Here is a 27,525-nt window from a genome sequence, read left to right on the forward strand (position 1 = left end):
AAAGTATCTTTTCTTTAACCAGTTTTAGTGGGTTAGTAGAAAGCATTAATTCAAGCTCAGTCCCACCTTGTGCACATGGTATAATATAATTTATACTTTGATAAATCTCTGTAGTCGGTGGGAGTCCCGGTTTCCAGTCCCTGGTGGCGCACTCTGGCCACTGGTACAGTTCATATTGTATGCGGCCTTGTCTGAGGGTCACCAACCAGTTCTGGGTCTGCGTGCTGCCGATCCCATCCCCGTTCACCTCTACGCATTTCTCCGCCTAAAACAATCTTACCGGCTTCCTCAGGAGGTAGCCAATGAGACATGTCTTATTATATAGGTGCATGGCCTGGTGGAAATCCCCGTTTTATCACTCCATGGGCATGTCCAGCATCACTGGAGATGCGGGTTGCCCCATAGAGAATGCTGGTGCAGTGCTGGCTCTCCTCTGTGACAGGAGCCAAAAGCTGCAGGAGAAATTCACACTGCAGAACCTATGGCCTGTCACTGCAGCAGAGTGGCATTTTGGTGTCAGTCCCTCCGATGGTTACACCCAGGTGTGGTTCGCACGCCCCCACACCTGCCTTGTGACGCCACTGGCATTATTTTCCATCTTTACATTAAAATGTTTGGAGCAATCTGTGTGAGTGTCACTTATAACACAGATAATTGTGTTTTCTTTAGCCACTGTGGTCTACCTCATTTACACACTGCGCCCCACTAGTTATTTTCCTTTATTTCCTTTATTGGGAAACCAATTCGAGCTTCTGTTTATTTTGAAGCATAAACCAAAACATTTTTGTGATAAGACTTTTATCCTTCTTTAATCGCTACCATTTGCCTAACGTAATACTGTGTCACATATAGCTGCTAAACAATTACAGGTATCTTTCCCCACATCATACTAATCCAGATGCATCAGGAGCCTATGTTCCAGAAAAGTAATCCTTCAGTGGGAGAAGCTTGATCAGATCCAGGAACATCAGGAAAAGCCATACACATAAGGCAAGAGCCTACATACTGTATACACTTGACAAAAATGCATCCAAGCCTGTCATTGGAGCATAATGCAACTTTTAGCACACTGTATTGCTTAAAATTCCACTGGAGAATGATTATTTTGTGTATATTTTATGTGTAAAGTTCCAAAAGTGCAAAAAACACTCTATGTAGTCAGAGTAGGGGATTGTACATGTTGGATTTAATCTTTACAGGTGAGAGAACCCATATGATTTACTAACGCGTTTGTTTTATAGATGGCTATGTACCATTACAAAAAGGTAACTACAGTATCATAATAATATTAGTTTATTTCCTCAGAACCATTATAAGTATGCTGTATAATTCACCTGTTTTAAAAAAAAGCTAGCCAACGTCAATGAAAGCATTTTCCTTGCACATTGTTTTTTCCACCTGCTCTACTTCCATATAACTATGACTGGTATACAAACAGGCTGTATCCAGAAGTATGAACGAATTGACAGCGCTTGGCTTGTCGGTCTTTGGAAGACGATAAAACACACCTTAGAATAGATTGCTAATTTCAAATGAAACTTAATATAATACAAGGAAACCTATCGGGTAACAAATAATTGAGTAACTCAGCCTGTTCACAGTGTGGAACCTATTATTACACTTTGATGGCTCCTGTCGGTGTCATGCAAAGGTGTCATATGGCGTTTTAATGACCTAACGACCATCTTGCCATTCAGTATTTGAGAAATATGAACATAGCCCATGCCCACAGGTGTCAACCCAGTCAAACTTAAACACGTCTCTCCGTGATAGTTTGGTTACATTTTAATATTAGAGATCTTATAAAGTTACATTACATGTTGACAGCTGTTACTTTGAATTAATAAAGCCGTTTCAATAACTATAATACAACAACTTTCTTCTGTGTCTGGATGGAGAACATCAAAGGTCATATCATATGTAACAATCTTGGCCCTCCCAATAGCATCTGCTTTTTAAGGCTGTCAAATCCTGAGGCTCATAGAGCATTTGTGCTTCTTTTATTATGTCCTGTGGTTTTTTTGTTCTATGTATGTCTTACAGTTTCATCTAGAATACTAGTAGATCTTCTAGAGAAGTCATGATGTGGATATGAGGGAGAGAAGCAGGTAACACTTCATTACAGCAAAGGTTAGAAAACCAAACATATGTTGGTATTGAGTAGGGTTTATAGAATAATCATATTATAATCAAACCATATAAACATGCTAAACTTGGTATAGGGTGGTGTTTTCTATGTGGTTGGTTTCATTAAGATAGCAAAACCTTCTGAATGATACCTAGATATGGTTAAGAGTTGGTTGTACAGTTTATGATGTGATAGTTCAATAAAGATATAGGAGATCTATTCCTAGGTAATTTATAGAAAGAAATGAAAAAACATCCAGAATAATGTTGAGATTTTAGTGATCAGAAATAAAGAATTGGCATGGGAAATATATGGGGATGTAGCGATGTACTGTATTATCAATCAAATGGATATAACATTGATCACATATTAAGTCTTTATAGATCCTGTTTTCTATACGTAGACATCAAATTTATTACTATGTTCGTGGCAACTGTCAAACAACCTTAAATGCAATTGCCTATACACTGTGTTGTCATTATTTTACTTACCTATAATTATTTAGTAATGTCACAATTAGTATAAAGGGCCATATGTACTTAGCCTTATTAGCCTTTTAAGCCTTATTAAAAAGTTGACAGTGATAAAGTAGCAGCCAATCAGCACCTAACGGGCAGTTAGGAGCTGGTTGGTTGGTAGTTTATCACTCTCCACATGATCACTTTTCAAGGCTTAGTACATCTGTCCCCTAAAGGGCACAGTGCACATTACCTCCCAGCTGGATAGAGTATTATATACTTTGTGTATCCATACAAGATTCGATTTTGCTTATATAAACAAAATCAAATAGAAAAATAGACCAAATCGAACCATGGTCCTTATTCAGAACTGATCGCAGTACAAATTTGTTCTCAAAATGAGAAAAACCATGTGCACTGCAGGTGGGGAAGATGTAACATGCATAGAGAGAGTTAGATTTGTGTGACTTATTTTGTTTCTGTGCAGGGTACATACTGGCTGCATTATTTTTACACTGCAAATTACAGATGTTATGGTGCCCACACACGCACCGATTTCAGTGCTATGCGTTTTTGGCTGTACAATGGTTCTTTACAATTTTTCTGCCAGAATTAAGCATGACCCGATGTGATGGTTATTTTGCTGTCTGTGATGCGATGCTGTGCGATTTAAGCACATTTTTTCACTGGCTTTTTCTGACCTTTATTTTGTTCGAGTTCACATGTTTTAAACCTGCAATAAAGTTGTTGATACCAATTTGTATGTAATTATTTCCCAAAAAAAAAAAAAAACATCGTATAGCATCGGCTCGTATGCCTGTATAATGCTGAGCCCGATGCTATGCGATAATGTCCAAAAAAGTACCTGCTGCACATACTTTTTTGGACATCTAAAATCGGCCCCCGGGAACGCGCATAGCACAGCATCACGTCGCACACGCCGCACGAATACACCCCGATAATTGTACGCACGATGCGTTTTGTACTTTAAAAGTACAAAACGCGTTCTAAAATCGATGCGTGTGTGGGCTGCATAACTCTTTCTGCACATGTTACACCTGGCCCACCTGCAGTGCACATGGTTTTGTCCATTTTGAGAACAAATGTGTACTGCGATCAGATCTTAATAAGGGCCAGTGTGTATGGAGCATAACAATTTTAATTGTGGCAATACATCAGTTTTGGCACACAGAAAAATATTATACAATGTCACAAAATATGAATGTTTTATTCACCTAATCCACAATATTTAATTTTTAAAATAATTGTCATCCAAGTTTATTTAATAGACCAAGTTTATTTAATAGGCATATAATTAATCCCTGTATGTATGTATGTATGTATGTATGTATGTATGTATGTATGTATGTATGAAGTCTATGATACTATACATATAAACATACATACACAAAATAACATATGTATAGCCATGCACGCAGTGTGTTTTTTTTTTATAAAACTATATAAAAAATTAGAAGGTTTTTGCATTTCGTAATACGCAGCACAGCCTAGTTCACATCAGTCACGTGTCCTCCAAGCGCTCTCCAAGTGAACAGCTGTAATCAAAAAGCAGGGCACTCTATAGCTTATAGACGTAGGTGCAAAGTAAGCCCGGCTGTCTAATTTTCTCCCTATTGCAGGGAAGGCTTGTATTGTCTGTTCTGTGGAGCTAATTTCTTTCTGATCAAAAGACCCACATCATTGAAGGTAGTAATGACTATTCATTTCCCTGAAACCTCTTTTCTGCGGCTTACATGCTTTATTTAGAAACGGTTATGCCTTTCTAAAGAAAAAAGCTCATTTGTGCTTTTATAATGTCAATTAACATAGAATATAATTTCATTATTTCCCTTATAAAGCCCTTTAGAAACCTAAATTAGTAAGCCTCAGATATTATGATTAACTCTATAAGAGCTTGTAATGTGAAATTAGATTTCTGATGGTGTTGTCAATGTGTTGCTTTTTATTATTTAATACTAATGAAGGTGTTATTCTAAACTAATTAGAGGCTTGGATGCAACAATTGTGAAGCGAGTGAAATACATAATAAATAGGATAGAAAAACAGCTCATTCGGGTGAGCAAACAAAAGACATTTTAATCATAAATGCCATGCAATCTGCACAGTTCTGCAATCTGTGTTCTAGTAAGATCACAGAAAAACACTATTTGAAATTTTAAAAAGTGTGTACCATGTAATATAAAACATGTACTTGTTGCGGAAATCGTACCGTTCAACTGATTGCTTCTTTACTACAGAATTCAAACACAAACTGACCATTGATAAAACTGGAAAAATGGGCAAAATTTAAACAACGGTTTGTAACTGTTTCCTGATTCTTTGTTTAAATTCCAGCCTGTGCCAACATAGTAACTAATGTATAGATGTGCACTTAGCAATCCAATGAAAATGGATATGTTTTCATGTAATAAACAAAACCATTTCCTACATTAACATATTATGTAACGAAGTGTATTGTAATTTTGAGATATTTAATATTCTATTTTACCTTTATTCACTATCTCAGGTGTGTCTAAGATAAAGACAGTAAGATGTATCATACAAAATGTATAGTAGTTTCATTTAAAAATTGCAGTCTTTGTACCACATACATAGAATGGACATAAATATATGTAATAACCCTATATCAGAACGATAAATAATGGGGTCAATATTTAAAGGTTCTAAAAGTGAAAAGTGCAGATGTTACCCATAGCAACCACTCAGATTATAGGGGAGGGTAATGAAAATGGGAGTTCTATTTCACATGGGATGTTGCTATGGCCAACCAATCAAAATCGACTTTTTATTTATTTAGCACCCTCTAGAACAGTGATAGCTAACCTTGACACGTCAGCTGTTGTTGAACTACACATCCCAGCATGCCCTGCTACAGTTTTACTATTTGTCCATGCTAAATCTGATGCAGGGTATGATGGGATGAGTAGTTCAACAACAGCTGGAGTGTCAAGGTTAGCCATCACTGCTCTAGAAGATAATAGACAGGATCTGATTGGTTGCCCATAGCAACATCCCATGTGAAATAAAACTTTTCTCTATTGCATTCTATATAATGTTACACAGAATCTATTTGGTTGCTACAGGTAACATCCCCACTTTTCACTTTTAGAAATTGTAAATTTTTCCCAATGTGTCACTTATGGTTGTGAAATTACAAATCCCAACAGAATACGCACTGGTGGAACCAGGGAACCACATGTTGCTATTTCTTCAATTATCCTCTATCCATTAATAAATGCATAAAGCTGCAGGTATTTATTCATATTTTGCATCATATTTCCCATGTTATTTAATAATATATATAATATTATAACAATTAAGGGTACTTGTTTCCTAGCATGGCGCCCGTCGGGTCCCATAACATACCATAACTTAAGGTATGCGATGGGACCCGACAGACCCGATTTTCGGGTTTTAACGACCTTCCCATATAATGTAAAAATTGGTTGCATTGCATGCCATTACAATGGCATGCGATTCAATGCAACGCGACCGACCCGATTTTACATTGTACCCAATATTAAATGCCCTCCCATACCCAATTTTTAATTGTATGCCACATGATGGTTAATTATTATGTCAAATGCCCCCCCTTTGTTAACGCAATGCCACGATAAACGTCAACTCGAAGCGTGGCGAGCGCAGTGTTACGCATCCTCTAACCTTTTCATACCCCCACTATCCATGTTGGCGTGGAGTTGATTCTATATAGTGTGGCGAGCGGACGCGAAATACATGTGAAGTATTACGCGTCTGCTCGCCACACTCTATAGAATCAACTCCACGCCGGCGTGGATAGTGGGGGTATGAAAAGGTTAGAGGACGCGTACCGCCGCCGCTCACCACGCTTCGGGTTGGTGTTGATCGTGCCGTGGCGTTAACAATGGGGGGGGCATTTGACATAGTAATTACCCATCAGGGTGGGTATACAATTAAAAACCGGGTGTGGGGGGCATTTAACATTGTTATCAGCTATCAGGGTGGCTGTACAATAAAAAATCGGGTCGATGTGGTCGCATCGCATGCAATTTGGTCGCATGCAATGCAATTGACCCGATTTTTCCGACCCGATTACATATAATAGAAATCGGTGTCGCCGTGCTAGGAAACAAGTACCCAATTAAGATTTCATTCCCGCCGAACTACTGTCAAATGCAACTGAATTTTCAAGCCGACAAAGTATTCCTAAATCTAGCAACCAACTTCAAAAATCCAGATTGGCTGTGCGAACGTGCAATTTTGGCACCAAAAAAATTATGACGTCAACAAGCTCAATGAGCAAATTATATTGAAACTGTCCGGCAAAACAGTCAAATGCAAATCGATCGACACAGTAACGGACGAAGAACAAAACATCAATTATCCAAATTAATTTTTGAATTCATTGGAACCACCCAGAATGCCACCTTACATATTAACATTGAAGGTTGGAACACCGATGATGCTTATTCGCAACTTAAACGCACCAAAGTTGTGCCAGATTGACCATCGGCACTATACCTATAGATATCTGCTAAAACTTCGTCACATGACCCCCCATCCATCCACCAGAAGTCATCTGGCTATAGATAATTAGATAACCAGTGTTTCAGGTTATAGCAATGAAAGCCACAGACATAACGGTCCCAGCCCTATGTAATGCCTCCCGGTGAATACACTTCAGTTTCCCAAGAAGGTTCCTTGCTAATTATGGAAGGATATGTCACTCATAATAACCTTGAGAACTTTCTCTCCATCTCTAATTGCTAATGTCTCATCTGCCATTGCCTGGAACGTCCTCCCAGTCCTTCCCAGCACCGTGCCTTGGTGCGTTGCTCAGTACTGGTGGTCTTCTTTACAACACTGATAATTAGCAGCTTGTTTAAGAAAAAAACTCCTTATTAACAAGCAGCCCTGTCCTAGCAATACCTCCCCTACTGTTGCCCCTATTAGTGCGAGGGGATTACCAGGGGATCAGTTTGTCGGAACCTAATAAACAAATTCCTGGAGAACACCTGAATGGCCAGCGCTAAGGAACTTCCTAATTAAGAACTGTGCCCACTGGGGCTGTTTCTGCAGAATGGGAACAATCTTTGCTTTGTAAAACTCGATTGAGAAAAGCACTAAGGGGTCTGGTGAGCAGGAGAGTGTGGTCAGCTGCTGGGAGCTCTCACCCTAATATTGCTTATACAGGGGATGTATCACACAGCATATCTGCCATATAGACACAGATACAATGTGACATATGCACATATACACAATTATACGTGCGATTGTAATTTACAAAGCGTACAGCAGAAGATTCGGGTTCTGTGATAAATAACGGAACGAAATAATTCTGGCTGATTGCAGGAATGAGGAGTATTTGTTAGATGAATGGATCTGGGAAGATTGTGTCTTGCTATTCGACTAAAAGGCATATTAATTAAATATTGCAATATATAGGATCAATCACAATTCCGGAAAAAAAAATCGCACGCGTTTTTAAATACTTGTATTGTCATTTGCCTGCGGGAAACGTGTGTTGGGAATATTACAATGCATATATCTGTTCATCTAATTCCCTTCTGTGCCTAATAAGTAATAAGTAACACCTCGAAACGTTGTCAGTGTTCCTTGTATGTCTAATGGGGTAAGAGAATAATCTTATCTTATTTGTTCACAAGGTGCTGAGATGAAAAACTGTACCGTGTACACAACCTGTATAACCCTCTTTAAGCATCATTGACAATGCATGCTGGTAATTATAGACTAGGACTAGAGGTAGCCTAAATTTAGATGGACATGCTGGGTCTTCTAGTTCCTCAACTTTTGGAGAGCCACAGGTTGTTTTCTACTAATTATAATATAATAATACAACCAATATAGACTGAAAGGCAACCCAGTAAATGCTTTTTTTTTACTTTCATATATCATTCATCAGGATTTATGTTTTTTGTTTTATTCTTTAAATATAAATATTTAATTCCCTGAGCATCATATGCACAGTACGTGATTCTCTGAGTGCACTTCAGTTTGTATTCAATAGAGGGCGATATTGCAACACATTCAATATTCGTGCTGTGCTAGCCAGTTGTGGGTTCACTTCTAACAGCATCTTTTTTTTTTTCTTTTTTGTGTGTTTGTTTTTGTGTTGTTGTTTGATTTTTTTTTTTTTTTTCAAAATAAATGTTTGTAAAGTGAAACATTTAACTAATAGGACAATGGTGCAATCACATAGTTCCCGCGTATGGTAATTTAATGTCTACAATTTAATAAACTTGCATTTATACACCAGTGTTAAATAAAATAGTTACTGCTTCCAATTCGTTTTATTATGTTGCTGCCGCGGATAGCTAATTATTATCTGATTGATGAATTAGGACCCTGCGTGTTGTTGTTTGTTATTTAATAACACAAGTTATCATCAGAACTTACACCCTTATAATTTGTGAACATTATACTATTTGTGTTTTCTGTTTATTCTTTACGGATTTTTTTTCCGCTATACAGATTTGTACTAATCGCGTCATTGCCGCGATTATTACTAGTTAGGCCCCTTACAGATTTAGCTCATATCAGCCTGAAGAAACCCTTGAGAAATTACTTCTCGGTTTTCATAGATAACGGATTCAATAATTTAATTTCTGTTAAAAAAAAAAATCACCCACTCCAATGAAAACGTCTGTATCTATTAATGTGTTTAATTTGCAGATAAATGGATAAAGGGAATATTTTCAAATTGGACATTTCTAATTAATTACAATAATTATACCAAAGCTCAGGTTTTTCTTTAAACGAATCTCATCAGTGGGAATCAATTTAATATAAATGATCAGTGTTGACAAGGTAATATATATATATATATATATATATATATATATATATATATATATATATATATATATTACCGTATTATTTATATAGCATGGGAACTTCCCAAATGTAGCAAATTATATAAACTGGATAAATCCTATTTATCAAGTGTTCCTGTATTATTATTTTTAATAATTGCAGAATAAACTGGACTATTGATTCAATTGCGATTTGCATGGCCCGATGCCATCAAATAACATTAGATTTTTCTAGGATAGGTCTTGTGGAATAAAGTGCAGAGCTTTAAATAATTTATAGTAGGCAGATTTGCAGATTAAAGAACGCACATCTTTATTTTATTCCCCCCTTAAGTGTTGCTAGGGGGCACTTGTCAGTGATTGACGTCGGCTGTATTATTGTGGTAATCATGGAAAGCAATGTGCATGAGATCTGTCCATTTCCCTGATAAGACAGACACAGCTATATGGCTGACTGGAGAACCCTCGGGATCCGGATGTTTAAAAAAAAAAAAAAACCTTTAATAAAGAACAGTTTAGAGGGTGTTACCCCTGCATAGTGATGTGACAATGCCCTCTGTATACTTTAAATCCAGTTGAAAAAAATAAAATAAATAACAAAAATAAACTGAAGTTTAAGGCACGCTTCTTTTCTTCTACACAACAGTTGTGTGCGAGCTGTGTCATTGTAATGCTGGAATACACCTACAAAAGCACCCTGTGTATAGTGGAGATTATATGGTTATACTCATTCTCTGTTTAGAATATAACATTACTTGTCTCTATCTTTCTGTTGTTCGATTTTAACAGAGGAGTGTTGTAGTTACGCATCTGACAAGGTAGAACCACCGCAGAAGCGATCTTTACTATTGCAACCGCATCAGCAACCACCGCATTTGCGGTTATGAAATTGTTCTTCCTCCCTTTGTCAGTGCGTCTATTTTCTGCCAATTACAAGATGTATTATTACATGATTAGCTAATTTTATTATTGGGGAAGTGTTAATTGGTGTTTTGTGAAGTGTAAACCCCTCAGGGGGATTTGTATTCGTCTCTGTGCACCTGTAATATCCAGCATTTTTGTGCGTGTGAAATGACTGAGACTGTCCTGTAATGTGCGGTTACAGGATTAGGATACCCAATATATGGATTAAATATGCATTTCCCATAGAAGCCGCTTGTAGGCATTTCATCACACGTGGAGGGAAACACTGTATTATCACTTAGGATCCCCAGTATATTCTTCTAGGATGTAACATTCACTTAAAAACCAAATACATTTCGATACCTTTTTTTTTTAAATTAAAGTTACTTGTGCTGTTTATGTAGTGTGGGGTTAATTTCTTTATCTACATTAAAGATTGTGTGGCTGATCGAATAAAAAAAAAAGTAAAATAAATAAAATCTATTATTCTGATTATATTTTAGTTTTATATCTGTGCTTATATCTATACATCCTGGTGTGCTATAGCAGGAGGAGACCCCGATAAGCACACTCACATTAAAGATGTAAAACACTTACTAAACATTCATCTTTGAAAACCAGTCCTGTGGATTAGTGCTGATGGCTTTATGGGATTAACCCTGCAACCCTAGAACTGGGGGAGCCCAGCTGCCCCAAGTCCGATATTCAGGTGGTACCCTGCCACTGGCCACTGCAGCCTGTAGGATGATACATTGGGGTTTCCTTTCTGATAATACATAATAATAATTAAGAGTGGGAGAAAAAGCAACCTGTTCCTCTTCAGCTATTATGTAGCTATATTCCTGAATGTCTTTGTAAGGCATGCTTGGACTTGTAGTTCCACCATAGCTGGAGACAGCACATGCTGTCTAAACGAACGCTGGGTGATTTACAACTCCAATTAAATGTATAACTAATATACGGAAGGCAAGAGGGCTGCATATAGGGCTCAGTAACCTCAGTCCAGCTGGCACACAGGACAGGGGCAGCAGCATCTGATGTGTTACTATCTGTAATGTTAATTAGAGACAACAGATTTCTTGTTTAGTTCATACATGGCAGTGATGACAATACATTACTATGTTTCTGGTTGACAGCACGGGTAACTTCCTATCTACTAAACAAGAAACTGGGACCCAAATGGGACATTAAGCAGGACATGTAGTAAAAAATTATATATATATATATATATATATATATATATATATATATATATATATATATATATATATATATATATATATATTTATTAACAAATACAATCGGTGTACCAGGCCGGATTGTGCAACAAAAGCAAGTTTTTTGTTTTTTTTTATGATTTTTATTTTTTTAAGCAAATACCAATAAAATAAAATAAGAGGTTTGTTTAATTCTCACTTTTTGTAAACCACATACTTGTCCACCACACAGAACTTCTGTGATGTATTGGTAAATATGCGGCCACTTTGGGCCCCTCTGCGGGCTGCCTGGCGGGCGGTTGGGGGAGGATGGTGGGGGGGATTGAATGGGCCCGTGTGATTGACACTTTTGGCCTCCCCCAAACTTTCTTTTCACTGGCAAAGGCTTAAATGTTACCATGGCAAAACGGATTCTCCCGCCGGCCCTTCCCCCCACCTGCAGCCAGCTGGGAATGAAAAACCCCAAACTGGCCAAGAACTGGGAGGAGGGCTCAGCGTCCCACAAATTATAGGGAAATTCAAACTTTACAAATGAATGGGGTTGGGTGGGGGGAGACACACAGCTGAGGTTCCCATCAAATGCATAATTGCACAACCGGTAAACAGGTCTCAGCTTGCTCACCACTTTGGAAATATAGACTATAATATATATATATATATATATATATATATATATATATATATATATATATATATATATATATATCAATATATCAGGCGGTCTCCTGGCAGTGATCATCAATGCATACAGAAAGTGTGACACTAAACTTTCCATGCTATGTATAGTTCTATATGGGATATATAATAATGTCCTGGCCAGGGACCAGGTGCACCTGTGTTCAGGAGGGAGGGAAGTGCTGGGACAAGTGCTTCTATCACTGGGATTCTCTGCTGCAGATTTCCAGGCAGAAGATGTGGGTACTTCCAGCCCCTCTCACCATTGTGTCACCCCACAACTCAATAAACAAAAGTCCATTAACCCTGACACCTGTCCTCCTTACAAAAATAAAACTTATCATTTACTAAAAGGTTTCTTTCAACATATACAAAGTGGGGCCGGTGTTTCATGAAGCCATATACTGTGCAAGACACCTGAAACTGCTTTAAATACACAAATTGACACTTTATTGGTTTTTTGTTGTTGTTGTTTTTTAAGGTTATGTCCTACTGAGAGGTGTGAAAAAAATCAGATTAATCGGAATCATCAGATTTTATTGTATTGTATTGCATTGTAATTGGCAAAATGTGTTTATACTGACAGTAATGAAGGACAACTATTTAACTTCTATATTAAAACAAGTCAGATGCAGCGTTCAGAGCCACAGAAGTCCGATTCTAGCACATTTACAAACCACATATCGGGGATTTAATCCCCCAATGAAAAATCGACCGTGCATTTATACTGCAACATTTCCCATTATACAGTATAATAATACATGATCAAACGTGTAAGTTTTCTTAATGTATTTTTATTTTGTTGCTTTTAGAATTGGAATACACAATGAAAGAAATAAATGTGTTTTCTTTTTTATTATTAATTATTATTATTATTATTATTATTATTATTATTATAAGCGGTTTTAAGTTATTATAACTTAAATCACATACAAACAAAATAATTAAAATATAAAAAAAACCTTGAACCATTAACACCAACAACTATATATATATATATATATATATATATATATATATATATATATATATATATATATATATATATATATATATATATATATATATATATATATATAATGTGTGTGTGTGTATAAATAAGCATCCGATGGCCCATTGGTGCCAGGTCTATAATTAATCATCTTACCGTTGTTTCAGAGAAGCTACTGAGTGCGATGTGTTGTGATAAATGTGACAGTAATAATTTCATAATTCGGTTTGGAATAATTTGGGATTAACCCCTGCTGGCGCTACCTAGGGCTCTCCTGGTGCGTATGTGATAGGACGCCAGCCTGACCCGCCCTGGGAAGAGTTAAAGCGCTCTGGTAATATGAGATGGGGCTGGGCAGCCGGGCGCCCCTGTGATTGGCTGCTGGCAGGTGATTAATATGCAGACACTCAGGTGCCGGAGCACATGCGTCCAGCAGCCAGAGAGTTAGAGCAGAGTGCAGGCACCGTCCCGTACACACAGACACAGCAGCCTCAGCGCACTCCTCTCCCCGCTGAGCTGGATCCCTGCAACTTCCACCTGCCAATGTATAGCATGCTGGAGACTGATATCAAGGGCCCCGGGCAGCAGACCAATGCACAGACCGGGGGCTCCGGGACCCCAGGGGGCAAGAGCGGCGCTGCCACCCCTGACCAGGACCGGGTGAAGCGGCCGATGAACGCCTTCATGGTGTGGTCCAGGGGGCAGAGGCGGAAGATGGCCCAGGAGAACCCCAAGATGCACAACTCTGAGATCAGCAAGCGTCTGGGTGCGGACTGGAAGCTGCTGAGCGATGCGGAGAAGAGGCCCTTCATAGACGAGGCCAAGAGGCTGCGGGCAGTGCACATGAAGGACTACCCGGACTACAAGTACCGGCCAAGGAGGAAGACCAAGACCCTGCTGAAGAAGGACAAGTACTCCCTGCCGGGCAACCTCCTAGCCCCAGGTGTCAGCCCAGTGTCCAGCTCGGTGGGAGTGGGCCAGAGGATAGACACCTATGCCCATATGAATGGATGGACCAATGGTGCTTACTCCCTGATGCAGGACCAGCTGGGCTACTCTCAGCACCCGGGCATGAATAGCCCACAGCTCCAGCAGATGCACAGGTATGACATGACCGGCCTCCAGTACAGCCCCATGATGTCCTCAGCCCAGACCTACATGAATGCAGCCTCTACATACAGCATGTCCCCAGCCTACAGCCAGCAGACCTCCACAGTCATGAGCCTTGGCTCCATGGGTTCCGTGGTGAAATCAGAGCCCAGTTCCCCCCCTCCTGCCATCACCTCTCACACTCAGAGAGCCTGCTTAGGAGACCTGAGAGATATGATCAGCATGTACCTGCCTCCAGGTGGGGATGGGAGTGACCCCTCTTCCCTGCAGAACAGCAGACTACACAGTGTCCACCAGCATTACCAAAGTGCAGGGACTGGGGTGAATGGCACTGTACCACTAACGCACATTTAAGACTGGTCACTTTTTCTTTATCATGGACGCTTTGCTTGCCTGTCAAGCAGCCAGAGTGCATTACACCTGTGGACAAGGAATGGAAAGGGTGGCTTTGTATCTGTACAGTTTGCGCAAAGTTCCTTTATAGAGCACAACCTACTGTGTACTTTGGGGTCCTCTGTGGGATTTTTAAACACAGGGAGTCCTAGGTGAGCCTTCTGTTAAAGGCTCTTGTATCTTCAGCTTTAGAAGTAAATTGGGGACTATTAACCATAATCCAATGTTTACAAGTTTTATTGATACACTCAAGATTTACTTGAGACTTATCCAAAATGTAGACTTTATCATTAACTTTTTAGTTTTTTTCTTTACAAAGAGCTGTGCGGGTCGCAAACGCAAGTTTTTTTTTTTTTTTTTTGTTTATTTTATTCCCCTATCCCCCTTTAATTTATAGCCAGTTATGTATGTTTTTTATCACCTGTAAATTTCTGTATATTTTTTTTTGCGTTTGTCCTATTTTCATGAAACTTTACTGTGAATTGTTTTAACGAATCCTTCCCTTATTCTCTTCCCCTCCCCTCCCAAACAGAAAAATGTTTTACTTGGGTTTTTACAGACTTTTCAGTTGAAAGTAAACCACAAAATCAATAAATTTTCTAAGAGGAATATAAGGCTCTTATTTTTATTTTGCATGTTACAGTATGTAAGTTCCTGACGACATCTAAACTTTGATTGCAAAGCCTCGGGTATTACTGCATTGTGTTTCTCTGTGGGGTGTGCTAGTATACATTTTAACTCTTTTATTCCTAAATCCTACCAGCAACTGAAACTAGTATAGAGCACTAGGCTGCAGAGGATACAGAGACTGACATTATTTGTTAGTCGGTGCAAAGATGGTCCTACAGCAAAACTAAAGTTCTACTAATTTTGTGTAATTGCTACTATTTTCATTATTTATTTTCTCAAACTGATAGCGTAAAACCTGATGCGATTAAATGTCATTAATTTTGTCAAAATTGCTCTTGGGAGGTACTGGAATAACCTGTTAAACTTGGTCTAGGGATTAATGTGAGACTCAGTTACTCTTATTTCCCTATGAGACTTCAGGTTAAAGTTTCATGTTAAAAAAAAAATTTTTTTATATATATAAATTTTTTTTTTTTTTTTAAATTCAGCTATTAACCTTGTAGATAACGATAACACAGTATTAGGCTATTAAAATAGAAAGAACTAGCTACTTAAAATTGATAAATAGTTACCCTGGTTTATATAGAATTCAGTTGTGTATAATTGTCTTATTTAAATGAAAAAAACCTCTTCTCTATCACCTGTTTTGTGATAGAAGGTTCTCTGGCACTGCTTGGAAATCAGTATATTGAACACTGAGCTGTATGGGTCAGTGGTGATAAATCTGGGAAAGGTCTTGCTGTGGTTTCTCCTCACAGCTGGTCTCTATGCTCCTCACCTGCCATCTGTTGCTTAAGGGAGTAGTTTATTCTTTGGGTAGTACCACAACTGTATTCATTACTCCATAGGAGAAAAGTTCTAATCTTCTAAGAAAAGAAAAATGTATTGGAACTATGCATAAAGTTATGAGCCTCAAACTTCTGCATGCGACTCCTTCTTACTTAGCATGAGTTTGTAGTTGAAGGTGAAGTTTTACTATAGCAAGATTTATTTGAATCTTGCCAAAACAAGTCTTATGGCTTTAAGTCCGTCACTATCTCAAGTAGGGAAAGCTATGGTTGTGGTCCTTAGTACATAAATAGTCACTGTAATATGTAAGAAGTTGATTGGCTAGTACTTTGCACATTTGAAATTTAGAGATGTTTGGCAGGGACTATCATGGTGCAAAACCTTTTGGCCAAGTTTACAGGATGGCTTTGTTAAATGACTGCAAATACAGATAATGTTATACTGAGTGCTGCAGGTCACTTCTTGGGTACTAGAGTCTGTAAAGTGGTGGGGCAGATCTTCTAAAAAAACAAACATAATTGGTCTTAACTCTGGAATGTGGGCAAAAACCTTAAACTGGCCATACATCTGATTTCAGGCCCAAATTCACTTTTGCTGGGTCGTGTGAGGGTGGTTATCGCGGTCCTGTGGGTCATGAGGCAGATCCTCAGATCATATGTGCTTCACACACGATCTGAAGATGCTGGTAACGACCAGTATGCTGGGAGTTGCGGATCTTACGATAGATCTTATGTGAAATTACACAGATCTATCGTGTGTCGGGGAAGCTGCCGCAGAAATTGAAATCCGATCAGGATCGGATGCTGGTCGTTCTGATGTATGGACAGCTTTACTCCTCAGAGTGCGTTAGGATAACATGATTTTTTTTTTTTTCTTTTAAAACAGAAAAATATCGTGTAGATATAAGTAGAGCAGATATAAAACCAATGCATAAATCAGCAGTCCCTGCTTCCAAGGTGTAAGGTAAGAAGAAATCCTATGGAACTTTACATACAGCTCGTTAGGCTTAAATAGAGCAATTTTTATGTTTTAGCATCTGTAATACTCATGTAGTGTGCATCAATGCACAATCCTAGTAAGCAAAACCATATAATATCCCATTCCACTTTAATGTAGGATAATTGTACACTGAGTGTAAAATGACTTTTTTTTTCATCAATTAGGATTGGTGTCTTGTGGGGTACATTTCCGTAGGATGGTGCTTTTATTAATGGAGGGTTCTTGCACAGTTAAAGCTTGGTCCAAGGGTATCAGTTTTTCAAAAATGTTTTTTGAAGGTGATCTGTGTTCAGAGAAGAGTTGTGACTTTCGGCTGCAGAACTCCTCTAGCTTGCTTTCTTTATAGTTATGTATCAATCTTACATAATGGTCACACCTTTACTTAAATAATTTAAACTATATATATATTAAATTTTAGCACCTGAAATACAAGGACTGTACTGTATTACACTACTGTGCTATACAAACTAATGAAGTAAGTTTCATAACTTACTGAGCTACGTGTACGGTCTACCAATGTGACGGAGGGCCTGATTTACTAAGCTTCAAAAGTGATAAAATGGAGAGTGATAAACAGCTAGCCAATCAGCTCCAACCTGCCATGCCGCAGACTGTTTGAAAAATGTCAGGCAGGAGCCGATTGGCTGCTTGTTTATCACTCTCTATTTTATCACTTTTGAAGCTTAGTACATCTGGCCCTTATTTCTAATTGGGTAAGTGTCTGGTCCTGTATAAAGTTATATGCATTGTTTCAACTTTACATTAATTAGACGAAAGTTCTAGGAATTACATTGCCCATGGACAAAAAAAGCTTATATTAATGTCAGTTTTATACTCAAGTTTCTTATAGCGCACACGTTCTACGGCTCTTCAGAGTGAATATTCACCTCAGTCCTTGTCCCAGTGGAGCTTACAATCTATATTCTCAACCACATGTACATGCACGCGTACACACTTATTCTAGGGTGACATTTTGGGGAAGCTAATTAACCGATCAGTATATTTTTAGTTTGTGGGAGGAAGCCGAAGTACCCAGAGTAAGCCCAGGGGGAATATACAAACTCTGCGCAGTTAGGGTCATGGGGGAATCGTACCTATGTTCTCAGCGCTATGAGGCAGTAATTCTAACCATTGCACCATCCGTTCTGCTGTCATACACCAAATAGTCCAAAACAAAGTCCTCCTGAGGAACCTGAGCTGCTCCGGGGGGGGGTTCCACTATCTACTATCTACATAATAAAACAAAATTCATAAACTACAGCCAGATGGGGTACATTGCATTTAAAGAGTAGTTTGTATTCTATATAGGTTGGGTTGAGAATCCCTTATCTAAAATGTTTGCGATCAAACGCATTTTGGATAAAAGATTATTCTGTAGTTCGGGATATTTTTAGATTTCAATGCAGTATTTAGAGGACTGGACCCATGTGTGTAAACAAAATGCATTTGTTGTATAAACCCTTGAAATACACAAATATATTTTATTTATGCATGAAACAAAGTGTGTGTATCTCTAGTAGTGCTTTTAGCACACAAAGGTACATTCCATAAATTATGGTTTTCAGAATCATTTGGATAACCGTTATCTGGATAAGGAAAATGCAACCTGCATAACAGATGAAATATAGATAAACGTTTGCAGTAGATTAAACCCAACATTGTTCATGCCTCCACAAATATAAAGTGCAACATTTCTTTGCGTATAGTTATTACTCTATATATGACTGTAATGCACCAGATACCAAATGAAAAACCGCAAACAAATGGCCGAAGGTGATTTGGTAGAAAAATGTGGATGTTCCCCAGAGTATTTCAGGAGTGTGGATAGACTAATAATCTATGGCCTGCCTTGCTGAGCAGAATCAGTACATGGGTTTGTACGCTAAGGTGCGCACACATGGTGGCTCATATAAAGATGTAGTAAGTGTCACAAGCACATTCTGAGACCTGTGTATAATTACCCCAAGGGCCCTGGCATTTATCCTCTACTTTTCAGCCATGCAGCAGCCAGTATAAATGCCAGGTAGCTGTGGGAGGTAATAAAAGTAATCTTAATCATCCTAAAATTGGAAACTACCTACGGTAGTTTCGGTTCCGAAGCTATTGATGTGTTTTCAACTAAACCAATAGGAGTTTGTGTAAAATAACAATTTGCGTACAAAATATTTATTAAATCTGCTTTTAGTTTTTACACTGAGTGTTTAGGAAAATTGCATATTTTTAAATCTGCAATTGTTTTTATAAATATCTATTTCCTCTAAAGATAATATAATCTTATTCCATTCTAATATGAATTTGTCTAAAACCAACTTTTTGAAAAAGCAGTGATATGCTTGTTCATGTAAGTTTCTTTATAGTTGGTGGTCCTGTTACTGCAGAATCTGTTAGCAATAGCAAATCTGCTATTGGTAAATAAACCTTACTGTAAATTGGTTTGTATTGACATCCTACTCTTCAGTTTACAGTCAAAGAAATAAAAGTTTAGGGTCGAGTGATAAACCACCAGTCAATCAGCTCCTACCTATCCTTTTTCAAACACAGCCTGTGACATAGCTGATAGGAGCTGATTGACTGGTGGTTTATCTCTCTCCATTTTATCACTTTTTTTTTTTTTTTTAAATAACTTTTATATTAAATTTTCACAACTGAACAGAAACAATAATACAATGCATAAAAGTGATATTAACAATAGATAAATAGGTAGAAAGGGAAATTCATACATCACCAGATATCATACATTTTGGAAAGAGTTGCCAAGTATATTCAACTACATTAAGTTAACATTACATTTATCGACGTTTTACAGATTACATTATTTAAAAATCACTTTTTAAGCTTAGTACATCTGGCCCTTTGTCCGGTAGGTGTACGGCCAGCGTTTTACTCTGGTCTTCACTTGCCACCTGTGCATATCCCTTCATAATGATAATATCTTCATCCGCACTATGTGCTTCTGAGATGATCTGATTGGTGGCTATATTCCCACCCACTTCAGAACTGTGGACAACTCTCAGGTGCAATAAATACCAATTTAAAGTCATAACAGACTTAAAATGATGGTTACACTAGCTTCCATAAATTACCTCTTAAAAAAACTGATTAGAATAAATTATCTGTTTTATAGAATGGTGATCACATGTGCAATTGAACTCTATTGTATTCTGTATATTAGCATCTTGGCTGTTGTTACACTTTGACAACTGCTTTAGGAAAAATATTTAAGGAGCTGGGGGATTTAGACAAAAGATGACAGGAATCCAATTGAGCTAACCAATCACATGCTGCGTTCCCCTTTTTCATTTCTAATTCATACAACCTGTTTTATTTGCCCCCGAACATCACAGCCATCTGCTTTTAATGTTGGCAACTGTCTTTTTCCAAACAATGATTTTGAAGGAGGGAAAATAAACGCAATATACTGTACTTTACGTAGAGTTGTGTAGACATACATTTATGTGAAGTACAGTAAAGATGCTTCTTGTTGCAAAATTATCATGTCTATGTGTATATTGTAGTTGTAGGCATTATGTTGACAGATGTGTTGGACAAAACATCAACATTATTAGTGTCGACATGGCCATGATTGGCAAAGTGTACCAAACCCTTATTTAGAGTTGCACATATTTTGCCCCTGCTACACAATTCATTTGATGATTGAATTAGAGACATAATTTACAGCAATGGTGTACAGACTAAAATGTAGCAATATTCTAACAAAGTTGGTTTTGTTTTGTTTAACATTAACACTAAAGCTAATGTTTTGTGTGGACAGTGATCATGATCTATATTTTGAAATAAAGCTTGCACACATTTTAAGACTGCTGCAACTCATTATTCAAACAATAAGACTCTCTACTGGCCTCCAAACATTCAAGTGTTCCCTGAAAACTCACCTCTTCAGGCAAGCCTATCAAATTTAGGTGCCAACCACATATCCCTCAGAGGCACTCATGCATTGTCTATAGCTTCCCTTCTTGACTTGCAACTTGGTGGGACTGCTATGCTATTAATGGTATCTGTCCTTGTGTTTCCATCCGGTGTCCCTATAGATTGTAAGCTTGCAGCAGGGCCCACTTACCTCCAAGTCTGTCTGTTTTTACCTAGTTTGTTCTATCACTGTCAACTTTTGTCAAGCGCAACAGAATTTGCTGCGTTATATAAGAATCTGTATATAAATAATAAACATTGAATCACAAATGAGCGGACATTCATTTTAATGTTTTATTCTAAAGAAAGTCAACTATGGGCCTATTTATTGTATGAGCAAGATAAAATATGCCTGAATCTGACAGTGACTTCTGGGGGTGTTCACACACACACACACACACACACACACACACACACACACACACACACACACACACACTCATGCAATGGTTCTTGTCTGCATTATATACAGGTGCTACATCCTTCATGTTGGCGGCTCCTGGTTGTATGCTGGGAGACTTCCTGCATAGGTCACCTGACACTACATGAAGACACGCCCTATTAACAACATCATATTTATAAATTATCAATATTTTTATAGTCAAAACTCTGGCATATGCTGGAGTATGACATGTGAGACTTTGCCTACCCTGACTGTACATCACTGGTACCTGATTTAGCTTGTCTTATCTATCACTAATGACATAGAAAACTCTGTATTGAAAACTTCTGGAGAAGATGGTAAATCAATTTGAGGCAAAGTGGTAACGCACTCTTTTATGCTGGCCAGACATGGTGTCACCTTGGTGTTTAGCCCCAGTGCGTAAACAGTGGTTAGGGTCCAGTTTGACCATGTATTGCACAGCTATGGTTCACCCAAAACCAACATGGTTTGCTACACTGTATACAGGCTGTAACTTAAGCAAGATTGTGTTCTGCTATTGTCCAGTTCTCTAGCACTTGCATGTACTTGAAGCCTTTATTTCTGATAAAGCGGTCATCATGTGAAAAGTGCCACTTACTTGGTTACCATCCCAGCAATCTGAAAACCATCTAACCACTTTAACAGTTTTAATTAGGCCTGAAATTATATGGGGTCCCATACACCCGCCGTGTATCGGGACAATTCCCCAACCCCCTGATTGCTAGTCTGCTCTCTGCTGGAGCAGGTGGCTGCTTAATTTGGCTGCTGGGCCAACAGAATGGCAGGAGGGGGGGTTTCTATGAACTGGGACCCCCCTCTCTGTGTGTGTTGGTGCAATTGGTCATTTTGGGGGGTACGCTCAATCGGATCATATACACCCACCCTTGCCACTGTGCCCCCTAAGAGGGATGGGATGGGGTGCGGGGTTAGGTTTAGTCCAGTGGTCGCCAACCCGTCACTCGCGAGCTACTGGTAGCGATCCTGGTGGCTTCACCACTCCGCAGCCGCCCGTTCGTGCCTCCATCGCCTGCCGCCACCCACCATCCCTTCATCGTCCACCGGTGCCTTCTCCTGAGACAGATGCTAGAGGTAATATTTCACCTTTATCATGTTCAGGGAGTACAGCGCTAAGCTCTCCTGTCACTTCCGGCTAATGCTACAGTGCTGTGCTCCCTGTCAGGCGCTAGAGGTGAAATATGACCTCTAGTATCTATCTCCTCAGAGGAGTGCAGCAAGGGAAGGCAGCAGCGGGCAGAGATCATTACCCCTGGCAACAAGCATTAATCCCTGGCAATGAGCAGGTATAGTACTTTAAAATAAATTTGAAGCCTTATGGGACACAGTGTTTGCAATACCTTCCACTTGTCCTGGGCCAGCAGTGTCATGCAGTGGAGCAGCGGTGAATGAGACACTGTGCGCATGTGCACAGTGTCTATTCAGAGAGGCTGCGGCCATGGCCAGCAGCTCTCAGAGCACTGGCCATGCCCCCATGGCAGAAAAAATGTGGGACGTGGCCTTGCAGGAGTACCACAATAGTAGGCCTTGCCCCCTAATTTTGGGTGAATGCCTTAGATGCGCGCAGATTTCCCTTCTCCTCTGCCTCCAGTGTGGGGAGGTATGTATGCAGCATAATGGACATTGCAGTATGTGACATATTGTTTCTGGGGCATTGCGGTGTGTGGCATAATGTGCCAGGGGCATTATAGTGTGTGGCATAATGTATAAAGGGATTTTTTTGGTTATTAGGAAGATTTCTCTATTTCAAAAATTTAGCAGCTCTTCAGGCGGTTTATTTTGTCTTGAGTAGCTCACACCCCAAGAAAGATTGAATACCACTGGTTTAGGCAATAGCAGAGGAATTAGGCAGTGGGGAAGGAAAAGGTTAGGGCTAGGCTGGGTGGAGGAAGGTCAGGTACTTAGTAGGGGGTTCAGGTTAGGCTGTGGGGAGCAAAAGTTAGGGTTAGGCTGCGGTGGAGGGAAGGTTAGGAATTCCCCGTATCAGGATGCTGGCATAAATATTCTGACTGCCAGCATCTTCACTACCAGTCATCCGTAAGTATTCCATAAATATGTAATTTTAGGGGCATGTCCTAAAATGACAGGGGTGGAGAGGCAGACAGGGAGACTATGCTGACAATGCTATACAGACAGTTACTGACACACACGCAGACACAGACATGCAGACAGATGCTGAAAGTGACACGCAGATGTTGATATGCCCAATGAGCCAAATCATCTAAATAGAACAGATAATTTTTATAGTACATGAATATTGCAAATAGGCGTATAAAATAAATCTGTGTCGTGATCGTTTATTGCAGGGACCATGTTCTAGGTAGTATCAGAAGCTTAAAGTTCTAGTGAACTACTTTCGTTGCCAGCAGAACCATTGGGACAATACCTCATTTCTATGCACTGTTGCCACCATTCCAATGGTAAAAAATGTTATCTATCTATCAGCACAATTTTCTGGCATTTTCTGAGCGATTTTAACAAACCTGAAAATCCCTGAAAACGCATGTAAATCGCTGTGTGTGTAGACCACACAGCGATTTAAATGTGCAGCCCTGACGTTCTGAAGCTGCCCAAGATTCAGAATGGCCACGCTTGATAATGCTGTACAGTCACTCAGAAGCTCCTGCTCATCTCCCGCATGTGTGGTGCAGGGCCCTCTGAGCGACTGTCACTGAAGACTCAGGAGAACGCAGCTGAGAAGACCCGCTGCCGCCCAGCGGACCGCTGCAGCCGCCGAGAGTCCCCGCTGACAACACTGCTGAAAAGCCTCGCTGATGACATCGCCAAGAAGACCCGCTGCGCTGTGCCCGCTGCAAGACTTAGAGGATGCAACGCTGGACCCCGGACATGGTAAGTATTTTTTCTGTCGGCCCCCACTGTGCCACCAATGTTAAAAAGTTTGCATGGTGTGGGGGGTGGGCGGGACCACTAGCCACCAATGATTAAATTTTTTTTTGGGGGGGCCACCAGTGATTTAAAACTTTTTTTTGGAGGAGGGGGGGGGGGGGCACTAGCCACCAATAATTAGACTTTTTTTTGGGAGGGGGGGGGGGGGTCCACTAGCCCCAATGATTAAACTTTTTTTGGGAGGGGGGTCCACTAGCTACCAATTATTAAACTTGTATTTTTTTTTTTGGGGGGGGGGGGGGACACTAGGGGGAAGGGAAAGAACATTATTTATGTGGTGGATGTTTATACCATATAACATTATTTTTGTGATGAAGTGTAGTTTTTTAGGTCACTTTTTGTGACAGTTGTGACAGATTTGAAATCTCCCATGCTGAATCTCCCTTTATGAATCTCTGACACAAATCTCTGCGTATGTAGGGCCCTTAACATAGATCATCTTTCATTTGATTTGAGTACCTGTTGCACTTTGAAATGAGACCCTATCTGTCACGGGATACTGGAGTGTGGCTCGGTTAAGCCTTCCAGTATATTGATGTGAAAAGGGTTAATTCTGTGTTCTAGTTGTCAAAGTGTGACTTTAGATTGATCGAAGAAGCTTGGATTGTTTTGTTGAGCTAGGGCACTGAGCACAGTTTTTTTCTCTCTCTTTCTTATTAAAGAAACAGTGCCTTCATGCGTAACCCCGGACAGGCGTAGACGATCTGTGGCTCTCCAGCTGTTGTTAAACTTAAATTCTCTTTGTGTTTTGCCAGCTAGCCATAATTCAACAGAAACTGCTCCACCAGGTGTTGATTACATTTGGCATTCAGCTGATGCTGGAAGTTGTAGTTCATAGCTTAAAAAGCAGAAATGTCCTACGTAGTGCACATAATTGGTCACTTTCTGTATCACTCTTAACGTGTATACAGCGTTGCCTATGTTATGGTAACTAATTATCATATTTTGTTATCAGAATATATTTTATGGTCAGAAAGTAAAAGAGGCCTTTACTCTGAACCCAAAATGTCCTAGAGTTTGTTCCTAGTTTCAGACACTTCTGAAGTTTGACGCCATATACACCATGACTGCTGTGGAGCCTTTGGTTTTAGTGATTCCAGTTTAAATCACTCTAAAGGTGCCCATACACACTGCGCTTATCGCATGCGTTTTGAACTTTTAAATTTCAAAACTCATCGCATGTGCGATAATCGCACCGTGTACCTGCGGGGATGAGATGCGCATCCCCGCGGGTACAATATTGTATAGCACAAAAAGTATCTGCAGGCAGTACTTTTTGTGCTACATTGCATCGCATCACTTTAGTAGTACATGGGATGCGATGCGATGTGATGTACATTTGTAACTATTAACTTAAAAAAAAAAGGCTGAAATTGCATCGCACCCCCAAAGTACAGTGCATCGCTTCACATCCACTTCAAGTGCCAAAATCGAATGGCAGCTTGAAGTTCAAAGCGCACAGCACACAAAATCTGTGTATGGGCACCTTAAGTGCATTTAGTATGAAAACTTGGTGTATGAAATTCAAAAATGAGTATAAACTTATAAATTATGCCAGTGGTATGAGTGTGATTAAAAATTATAATTTTTTTGTTCAAGATATCATCGCCATTATCCATGAAATAATTTTCAGATTGGAACAATGCAGAGTCCTAGTAAAGTACTTAACAGGAAATGCTTGATATAAGAATACGGGATGCAGTCAAAATCCTGACGGTCAAAATCCCGAATGGGTCATAATACCGACAAGGACAAAATCCCGACATTTAAAATCCCGACAAGGACAAAATCCCAACAGGGTCAAAATACCGACATATAGAATGTACAGGTGAAACAGTCAACATGACTTTCCGTCGACAGGTCGCAAGGTCGATGTGGGCTTTTTCACAGTTTTTTGACCCGACATGTGCCGACAGGCGGTATTTCATGCCTACCATCCACTAGGGCTCCCGTGCCCGAAGCATTGCGAGCGGCTGCGGTTCACCTCCAGCTGTGTCCATGTCGACTGTGTCGACATTTGGGTAAAAAGACAGTGAAAAAACCCATGTCGACTTCGCGACCTGTCAATGGAAAGTCATGTTGACTGTTTCACCTGTACATTCTATATGTCGGTATTTTGTCCATGTCGGTATTATGACCCATTCGGGATTTTGACCCTGTCGGGATTTTGACCATTAAGATTTCATCCCGAATCCAAGAATACAGCTTCATCATAATCCCTATTAAATAAAACAGGGATTCCTAAACTGTGTGCCATAGCACCCTAAGGTGCCATGGGGTACTTGCAGGTTTGTTGTAGATTGGTGGTCCATGACCAATTACATATTTTTATGATAATGTAGTAGGCAAATTGTGCACACCTAGAATTAAGTCCTGTCCATTACCATGTAAATGACACTAAAGTTGTGTACACAGGAGGAATTCAGGTTAGTGGAGGATTTTACTACCCTATTTCCCTTGTATTTTGATTTTTGACTATATGCTTTTGGCTAACTGTACTTTTTGCAATTTTGACTATCTTGCTGTTTGGCGACATAGTAAATATAGACTTGCCTGCATAGTCCACTTTCCCATGTGAGATACCTTTTGGATGCGGGGAAACGCATTGGTATCGCAAGACGCCTAAACACTGAGCTATTTTGGAAAATTTACTATCCTATTTTGACTATATAGTAAAAATTGTAAATTGTAGCCAAAATTGCACTCTGTGTACACACCGTTAGATTGAGCTATAAACACAATTTATTAAATTAGATTTTTTTTTCTGATTTTTGCCTTTTTTTCTGATTTTTTTGACAGTACTTAGGTCAACAGTCATTAGGTTGACCACTGTATGTCGACAGTCACTAGGTCGACACATGAAATAGGTTGACATGGTCTTTAAGATGATAAAAAGAATTAGATCGACATAGAAAAAGTCAACATGAAAAAGGTCAACATGAGTTTTTTTCAGGTTTTTTTTGGGTGTCTATTACCAAGTGGTCACTTATACCAAGTGGACTTGGTAAAAGTGTGCCGCGTCCCCTCACATGGCTCGCTTCACTCACCACGCTTCGGGCACAGTGCCTCACTACAAAAAACTCAACTCAACCTTTTTCCATGTTGACCTAATGCTTGAGCGAACCT

The 27,525-nt window shown here is 39.4% G+C and overlaps 1 protein-coding gene and 1 long non-coding RNA gene across 2 annotated transcripts in view; both read left to right on the top strand.

Annotated features, from left to right (window-relative positions):
- The window catches only part of LOC146036671 (uncharacterized), a 109,232-nt gene that overhangs the window by 20,839 nt on the left and 60,868 nt on the right, over positions 1-27,525 (top strand). The gene's annotated exons all lie outside the window — the stretch shown is intronic.
- SOX3 (SRY-box transcription factor 3) lies at positions 13,614-15,322 on the top strand. Its single transcript, XM_083159460.1, has one exon. The coding sequence runs from the start codon at positions 13,629-13,631 to the stop codon at positions 14,667-14,669; it is 1,041 nt and encodes a 346-aa protein (XP_083015586.1). The 5' UTR covers positions 13,614-13,628; the 3' UTR covers positions 14,670-15,322.

This window comes from Crinia signifera, chromosome 9 (genome assembly GCF_055691185.1).
Source record: "Crinia signifera chromosome 9, ASM5569118v1, whole genome shotgun sequence".
Taxonomy (NCBI): domain Eukaryota; kingdom Metazoa; phylum Chordata; class Amphibia; order Anura; family Myobatrachidae; genus Crinia; species Crinia signifera.